The 9,585-nt window shown below is 41.0% G+C and overlaps 2 protein-coding genes across 3 annotated transcripts in view; one reads left to right on the forward strand and one right to left on the reverse strand.

The window, feature by feature from the left end:
* Nucleotides 1-1,009, reverse strand: part of LOC106816864 (mitochondrial ribosome-associated GTPase 2-like) — an 8,888-nt gene extending 7,879 nt beyond the window's left edge. For both annotated transcript variants that reach the window (XM_014821854.1, XM_014822528.1), the window contains exon 1: nt 871-1,009. The gene's annotated coding sequence lies outside the window, so the exon portion shown is untranslated. The remainder of the gene's footprint in view (nt 1-870) is intronic.
* A 60-nt stretch (nt 1,010-1,069) lies between these two features.
* LOC106818493 (transmembrane protein 189-like) overlaps nt 1,070-9,585 on the forward strand; it is a 31,617-nt gene continuing 23,101 nt past the window's right edge. The window contains exon 1 of the mRNA XM_014823507.1: nt 1,070-1,225. Within this exon, the coding sequence (XP_014678993.1) occupies nt 1,078-1,225 (148 nt within the window). The 5' untranslated portion in view covers nt 1,070-1,077. The remainder of the gene's footprint in view (nt 1,226-9,585) is intronic.

Genomic DNA, 9,585 nt, shown 5'->3' on the forward strand with positions numbered 1-9,585 from the left:
GCTCCCGTGTATTTTTTTCGCTGCATACAGCAACATGTAAACCCGGCCTCCGTGATTTTGTCAGCATTAGGAATAATTTGTGACCTCGTCGATTTCGCCAAAGCATAATCTTGACTTTTGTTTGGGAAACACCTTTACGATAATTAGACACAATTTCTGGCTTCTGAGACATTATTAGAATCAGTGCATCAAAATTATGAAAATTTTAACAAAATCATGCTATGAAAAAGTAGCTCTGGCCAAGCTCAAAATAGCTCCCGTAAACAAAATTACGAGAGCTCTTTTTTTCATACAAAATCAAAAAAGAGCTCTCGTAATAAAAAAAGTATTTTTTAGGCTGGTTAGTGGAGTAGGCGAGGTACGGTCCGGCATATTAGATAGTACCAGGGTACGTTCCGGTATACCGGACCGTACCCAGGGTACATTCCGGCAGTGTACCCCGGGGGACATAGACCCTCTCAGCACTAGTAACCATCCACCCACGATAGCCAGCTTAAATAATGCAACCACAAAACATCGCATCAGCTTTAGTGCCTGAGCTGCGAGCGCTCCGATTGGTCGGTCGACGGTGCGTCACTTTGAGAACAGCTGCAAGCGCTCCGATTGGTCGGTCGACGACGCGTCACTTTAGGAGGTATGCAGGCCCTAGCTGCGAGTCCCAAGCCATGGCATGGCCATGCATGGGGCATGAATAATCTAAATTCTAACTCTAGTACTAGTAGTAGTACTACTACTACTAGTAGTAGTACTACTAGTACTATAACAAAGTTAAGGCCCTATTCTGAATAGTGAATACAGAATGTTGAAGGCAAAGTGTTTAGGCTAAAGTAGGATTGCTTTATACATAAATAGATTATCCCAAACACTTACCACTGAGTCTAATTTTATAATATAAGGCCACAAGAATTGTATAGGAATGCTGGATGCATATGTGTATTAACGCAGAGAAACGGCGAGAACTTCCATGGGCGCAGACATCTTGGGATATCCACTCTCAACCTAAAGATTTTTGAATGGCTGTAATAATACGCGTACATGTGTGGGCGTAAAACAAGAGAGCGTTGCTGTGTACCAAACATGGAGATTGAGAAGTCTGTGTTTGAGAACTCTATGCCAGAAGAAGATCAAAATGGCAACGATAGTCCGTTAAATGAGGGCGAAGCAAAGCGTTTGTGGGGACCACGGCACGCGGGAGCCAGGGAACTTAAAGAAAAATATACGAAAGGTAGGTCATCGTACGAAAAAAGGATATGTATTTCCAAACTGAAATCTGTGTTCGATCACCGTGAACTCGCGAAAGAACACACCCAATCCATCATTGCATGTCTGTTTACAACAACAATACGATATAATAATACAGGTTAGTTATGTAAGAAAACGAAGTTGGGGTGTTTTCCTACTTGTACGGTAATTTTTTTTACATCAATCGATATAAGTAGGTCTATATTCGTACATGTAAATTGTAATAACTAATATCATAAATACCTATTAGTACTATTACTAGTATTAGTATTAGTACTATTACCAGGGGCAGGGGTAGAAATTAACTTTTGAACACGGGAGTCCAACCGGCCTACCCTCAAAAAGAGGGAGTCCGCAGCAAAATGAGGGAGTCCGCAGTCTGAGGTTCAAAATGAAAGATATTAACAATAACGCATGTGCTTATTAATTAGCTCACCTTGACATCGTCAAGCTGAGCTATTGCCATGGGTCGTCGTCCGTCCCTCCGTCAGTCCGTCAACATTTGGCTACGGTCTATGATAACTCAGGAACCGTTTGACCCACATGTTTGAAATTGGGTATAGTTGTTACTGCTATGCTCCCATATTAAACGTCCTATTTTGGAGCATGCCAGTCGACGTGCTTTCGAGCCACGGCAATTTTTTTGGCAAAAATGGGAATTGCCATTAGTCAGTTCAGGTTCAAAGGATTTTGCTCATTTTTGGTATGTGAATGAATAAGGGCTAGGGGGTTTTGATATTTAAAAAAAATTATTTAAATTAGGTAGGGTTTGGCAATTATATAGCATATTATATAGACATGCAGATAACAAACAGTCTGTGGTGTCACACTCGTCTGGTTCGTTTTACAAGATTTCATTGACAATGTCTTTAATGAAAAATTCTTGCTATGAGCATATTATGATTTATACTATTATTATTATATTATTATTATTATGATATAATGATTTATGCTAAGAAACATCAAAGCGGTTATAGCCCATCTTTAACCCTTCACACAATTGTGATTCATTGTTGGTTTATAAATTATTTATAATTTATTAATAATATTATTTATTATTTGCACATAAAAATTACAATATAAATTATCAAGAATTATAATGGCGGAATTCTTCCATATATACCTCTTCGTTTCTTTATAATGTACATCGGTATGGTTGCTTAATTAAAGCGAGAGTTTACTCTTAGGTTCTAGGGTTATTTCAGCCCCTAATTTTAGGTTTTTATTAATTATGCTAACAAAAAAAGTTCATGGTTCAATCACATTAGAAATATTTCTTTTTAAATGTTTAAACTAACGACTACAGTTGATTACTAACGACGTGGCTGCACTCAAAGCCTCACGAATCTGATAAGTGGCGCAAAACCACTTTTCCACCCAAGAGCTACATACCGAGGTGGGGTTTCTTATTTAATTCATTTAAAAGCAAAAGGATTGTAATGATCTTTATGAAAACGACATAATAGTTTTAGTTTATAATATGGATAAAATTTGCCTAAAAATGATTCGTTTGCCCCTTACGATTATGAAATAAGGATTGTAGTATAATATAATTGCAACTTTGCTTGGCATTAGCCCTCGGTCTGTAACGTGCAAATAATTTGTCAAAATACGAACTTTTTCGGTAGTGGCATGCACAGGTTGTTCTGCGTAACGTGAGTCCATCATGGCGTCTCTGTTCAATTTATTCTGTGAAGCAGTGTATGTGTAACTAATGGTTTTTATAACGAATAGTTTAATTGGGATACCTTCTGGTAACAAATACAGTGGGTATTAGATGTCTATAGACGATTTGTTATACAGTAAGTACAGTTGTGTATGCCAGTAAAAATCCTAGAGGCTACGTGTCCCTTTAAATTACTGCGTTCTTCTCAATCACTATTTGCTGTCCTTTTTTTGTGGTGAGCTACAGTGTCATTGACACTTTCATTTTTAAGATGCATGCGGTTGCACGTCTGCCAAATTTTCTTTGCACATTAGCTGAAAAAATACGGTAATTCCATGAGGCCTAGTTAATCAACGAACTAGTTAGTATGGCAGAATTTTCAAGGAGTCACACGGACTTCTGCATATGTCAAATCAGGGAGTCCAACAGTAAATCAGGGAGTATTTGACTCCGGACTCCCGTTAATTTCGCACCCTGTATTACTATATCAGTATATCCAAGAGTAAGATAATAACCCAATGGGTTGTTTAAGCACCCTAGATAATCATGGTGATAGATACAGTTTAGGAAAACTCAAAGCGTGCATAGTCAATTCGCTCACTTCAATGCATTTACCAAGCAAACATTACCTATTACCTATGCAGCCTAGTTGCATGCCAACAAATGGGTTATTATCTTTCTCTTGCTATATCTTGATCGTCGTAATGAAATCATTCAATTTAGGAACTCGGTATTTTGATATTATTGGATAAGGCTGATGACTGATATGACGATAATGATTGATATTGTTTGATAAAAAAACTTGCAACCCATTTCAAGCAGTCTTCAAGCTTTATTGGTACCTTCCAGATATATGCTGGTCTTTATACTGGCAGTTAGTTGCGTCTGAATCGACCAAATTGGTGTGTGGTTTCCTGTGTGATGTGACTGCAGGGCGAAAACGTAAATATATGTAAAATTAAAAGTTCATTACGAAGTCAGTGCGTCCCTGGGGAGCATGTGGGGATGAACAAAGTTAGTGCACATTAAAATGCCTCCATTGGATACTCTACAGTCCCCTTATCATGGCAGTAAGGCTGCATAGTATGAGTTGGGCCACCGACAGGGACAGTCCTGAATTCACTAAACCGAGACAGACTGCAGGGTTTCTTATACATAAGATGCACAGTGGCATACCGCCATTGTCAAATTTAACATCGCCATTGTAAAAATGGTTTCAGGGTGCCTCAAATGCACTCGCAGCTAGGTCCTGCATAGTGCATACCTCCCAAATCCCATTGGTTGATACAAATCACGTGCCTCAATGACGTCACAGTGTTGTCACATTCATGGCACATCCATAATCCATAAACCCAATAAGTCTGAATAGCGGAACGCGTACAGCGCCAGCGTCACGGCTGAAAGGTCTTTGGATCGAATCCCATCTGTTTTTTAATTATTTTTCTATCTTTATCCATTTAACTATATTATCCCAATTAACGCAAATATTTACATGATTTATTTACAACAATTTAATAACAACAAATAATTTTTACAACAATTAATTTTTGTTTTAATTTTTTTAATTAAATTTTAATTAGGGTTAGGGTTAGGGTCACAATGCATCATAAAACAGGAGTTTCAGGCACGTGATTTGTATCAACCAATGGGATTTGGGAGGTATGCAGGCCCTAGCTGCGAGTCTCAAATGCAGTCTAAGATGTTCAAATTTAAAATATTTTCCTGGGGGAGACCCCCCAGAACCCCCCAGCATCCGCCTGCAGCGTTTGCATGCGTGCCCAAGGCACGCCTTTGAATCCATCATGCGTGTTTTTTTTTCAAACTGATCATTACCTCCTTTGTATAATTTTCCCTCAGAAGAAACCCTGGACTGGGTGATTTTTGAGGAAATTGTTCTAGACACGAATTACACTGGGATGAAAAGAGTACCCGCATATGAGGTTGTTGTGTTCAATTGTCTGGTATCTGGAGTGGTCACCAGACAATGTTCTTGTAATGGGATACGTACCTCTAGTGTAAAGTATGGTTTGCAGATGGTAAAAATAGTAGTTGTGTTTAGAAATGTCATGACAAGTTGTTGCATAATGTGTTGGTCAGCGGTAGCCTGTTTGTTGTAGTATGGATGATGGAGATGCGAAACGGTTGCGAGGGAGTTGTTGTACATGTGGGCAGCACATGTCGGTTGTCCGGGCGCGCGCGACGTCCTTTGTTATCTAGAAATGTATAAAGGAGAAGGTTCTTGGTGGTGAGGGAGATCGGACGTGAGTGCGCGAGGCACGCGTCTGCGTGCCTCTGTGCGAGCGCATGTGGGTTGAGAAACAATATACTATTTGCTGAACACAACTGCTTGGAGTTTGGAGTTTCATTATTCATCGCTACAACTAATCTACATTGAACCGGGTAACGTCATCTTCGTCGTTACACTAGTGATTGGTGTGATCGTGTGGATTTCTGCTGGTGAATGTATATTTACCTAGCCTTTATGGATTGTGAAAAATGCTATTTCTTAGGCAAATAAGTATCTGTTTTCAAGGGAGGCCCAACCCAACTGTTGCAAAACGGTCGTGACACTGATAGAATGACCCTATTTGGCACAAACAACTCTAATGTATGTAGTTGACTTAGATACATACATGTGTAAATAGTCTTGGGACAGTCTCAGTAAGTTTGTTAGGAATTTTCCTGTCCAGAGCTTGTTATTGCATGCCAATAATGTACGTGACCAGATTTTGTGTACTTGTGCTCCAAGGCCCTCATGTAGCCTCACTGTTTGTTTTTCAGGGGTATCTTGTTTAGGGCAATGTCTACTGCTGATGCTACGGCAACATAACAAGGACCATTTTATCAACAATTTCTAATCAGATTGTAGATGTAATGGGCTGGAATGCCACATCTCCTGGTGTGCATGCATACGCAGGGGTAGAAATTAACTTTTGAACGCGGGAGTCCAACGTCCGCGGTCTCAAAAAGAGAGTCTGCAGCAAAATGAGGGAGTCTGCAGTCTGAGGTTCACAATTAAAGATATTAACAATAAAGCATGTGCTTATTTTTAAGATTTGTGCGGTTGCACGTCTGCCAAATTTTCTTTGGACATTAGCTGGAAAAATACGGTAATTCCAGTAGGCCGTGCTCCGGAACGAACTAGTTAGTATAGCAGAATTTTCAGGGAGTCACACAGACTCCTGCATATATGTCAAATCAGGGAGTCCGACAGTAAATAAGGGAGTATTTGACTCCGGACTCGCGTTAATTTCGCACCCTGCTATGAAAATACAGTTAAACAGTTCACAAGAGAATTCTGACCAACTTTCATGTAATCAGGGCACGAAATTCAGATTTTTTTGCACCGGCCCAGAGTACAGTTGTAACGTTGAATTAAGAGTTCATGTAGAAATGATGAAGTAGAACTCCAAACTTGTGTCTTGGACTGCATAAACTTTAATATCTGCTCACGTCACATCTCCTTGCACACAGCGACAAAGCAACGCGCACAGGCGCGTAAGCGCGTGCGCTTTCTCCCGCGACCACAACCAGCCTCCTCCACTCCTACATCTCTCTACCTTTCTCAATTTCTCCTAACCTCCTATATATTACCCCCAAACCCTACATCCTGAGCACACATGTCACCCGTTCTCCCAGACCGCGTCCTACCCCCATTTCACAATGACCCTGGAAACGCCGGACCTAAAACACGTTTATCATTCTCCCTATAACATCAATCTAGCCACACAAGATGCGCGACGCTCTGTCTACATAGACTACCACTAAAACAACCCCTAGTCTAGCTCCGCTGACTAATTCATGCAACATTTGTAAAATATATGTTACATTATATCTCCCCCTTCCCCAAGACGATGACTACCCTGTCATCGATTCAGCGTCCCTGCTGATCTACACTTCAACCTAAACCTAAAAAATTCATGAAAGGAAATGAATGAAGCATAAAGCTTTCTATACAAAACAAGTAACGATAAAGTTCGATCACCATACAAGTCAGAAATTCAACACATTTGGCAGTGAACATTTTGATATCGCTGCAATTACTCTCACTCTTGCGTCTTTTTATGCTGTAACGTACGTGGCGTATGCGTATACCATCACGCATTACCGAAACCACGTTTAGCCATGTGCTCCATTACATCCTCATTTAAACCTCTTAATCCCATTATTACACACAGCTCCGATGTGGGCCTGACAACCTTTGTCACTTCCACACATCATACAGCCAAACAAAACGCAAAACTGATTTCATATTTTCGATTAAATGTTTTAGGCCTATCAAACTCTAATTGAAAAAGGTGTTTAGCAGTCTGGCAATATAGCGTAAACGTACCGTTACGACAAATTCAAGAAAACGATCACACATTTCTACACAACGTTTTACACAAAAGATTTTCCCACACAAAGACAAACGGTCACAAGCATCTACCATGAAAAAAATACCGCGTACTGGCGTACATAAAACAAAGAAAAACAGATAAAAATACACATTTGATGTCACCCTTTCACATCGATTTTCGACGGCACGAGATTAAAGCGTTCCACCAATTAACTTCTAGAATTCCCTGGATTTTTTTAGCCATTACAGTTCGCAATATATCTTTCACGTCCTCTGTCTCTGCTCTGTCAGCCTTGCCTTCTCTGTTCTGCTCTCCTCTCTCTCTCTCACATAGGTCGAGACTCGGACTGGCCCTCGCAGCATCACGGATGCAACACCGGCCGGCCCTTCCTTCACTCTGACTTACTCACATAGTTCTCACGCCGTGTGTATCCACCGTTCTCTCTCCCGCGTCTCGCTCTGTGCCTCCCGTCCTGCTCTCCGTCGTTCTTCGTTTCTCCTGCTCTTGCTCCTGTTCCCGTCTCTCTCTCTCTCTCTCTCTCTCTCTCTCTCTCTCTCTCTCTCTCTCTCTCTCTCTCCTCTACTCTCTCTCTCTCTCTCTCTCTCTCTCTCTCTTCCTCCGTCTTTCTTGCTCTCTCGTCCGCTCTCCGTTTCTCTCTCTTCAGTTTTCTTGTCGCGACGGTCTGTCTACATAGACTACCACTAAAACAACCCCTAGTCTAGCTCTTGGTCTACTTACACATCTTGGGGAGAATGTGTGTCGCGTACCAAAAGCACGTCGCTGCGGTTTTTATTTGACCTTTACCTTGACCTTGAACATATTTCCCTTGGAACCGCTCTCTAACTCGTCCCCTAATTGACCTAGCGCTACCAAACTTGGTATACTTACACATCTTGGGGAGAAGGTGCGCAGCGTACCAAAACCAGGTCACTGCGACCTTTATTTGACCTTGATCATATTTCCCTTCTGCTCTATAACTAGGCCCCTAATTGACCTAGCGCTACCAAACTTGGTATACTTACACATCTTGAGGAGAAGGTGCGCAGCGTACCAAAACCAGGTCACTGCGACCTTTATTTGACCTTTACATTGACCTTGATAATAACCTTACTTACACATCTTACCTTTACCTTTACCTTACCTTTACCTTGACCTTGATCATATTTCCCTTCCTCTCTATACTCAGCCCCTAATTGACCTAGCACTACCAAACTTGGTATACTTACACATCTTGGGGCGAATGTGTGTCGCGACTCGCGTATCAAAACCAGGTCATTGCGGCTTTTATTTGACCTTGACTTTGACCTTGACCATATTTCCCTTTTGCTATATAACTCGGCCCCTAATTGACCTAGCGCTACCAAACTTGGTATACTTACACATCTTGGGGAGAAGGTGTGTCGCGTATCAAAACCAGGTCATTGCGGCTTTTATTTGACCTTGACTTTGACCTTGACCATATTTCCCTTTTGCTCTATAACTCGGTCCCTAATTGACCTAGCGCTACCAAACTTGGTATACTTGCACATCTTGGGGAGAAGGTGTGTCGCGTACCGAAACCAGGTCATTGCAACCTTTATTTGACATTGACCTTGACCTTGACCTTGACCTTCATCATATTTCCCTTCCGCTCTATAACACGGCCTCTAATTGACCTAGCGCGACCAAACTTCGTATACTTACACATCTTGGGGAGAACACGGGGGATACATGTAGTTGGCGACAACTGCCCTTTCTAGTTGTTTCAAGGATAATGTAAAATGGTGATTCCTGTATGGAACCTCTTTTACCATATATATAAGGTCTCTTTGATTATATTGTACAACTTGAATCTATGTTTACATGTTAACAAAAATGTTTACATGAAAATGCCCTTTAACCTATTGCCAGTGTGCTCTACATAAACAGTGAACATACATGTGTCAATCGCTCTGGTGGGTCATAGACACGGACTTTTCCCGAATTCCTGTTTAACCATTGAGGTCTTTAATTCTGTGTAATATAAGATAGAGTGATTCTTGCTCGCTATATTAATATAGCCTTATTATATCAAGGTTATGTAAGATAGTGCGTCATAGCAACCAGTCGATGGTTTGACAGAAAACACAAAAGTCATAATTTGAATTTGGTACTTTCATGAGAAACTTCCAAAGTATAGAATTTTTTGTTGATTCACTGTCACAAGTCATATTTTATTCAAACTGAGTCTAATTTTTAGCTCATCTGACATAGTCAGATGCAGCTTGTAGAATCGCTTGATCGTCCGTGCGTCCGTGCGTCCGTCCGTCCGGTCGTCCGGTCGTCCGTCAACAGTTGGGCACAAATCTTAACCGCTCG

The sequence above is a fragment of the Priapulus caudatus genome, unplaced genomic scaffold (assembly GCF_000485595.1).
Source record: "Priapulus caudatus unplaced genomic scaffold, Priapulus_caudatus-5.0.1 Scaffold0, whole genome shotgun sequence".
In the NCBI taxonomy this organism is placed as follows: domain Eukaryota; kingdom Metazoa; phylum Priapulida; class Priapulimorpha; order Priapulimorphida; family Priapulidae; genus Priapulus; species Priapulus caudatus.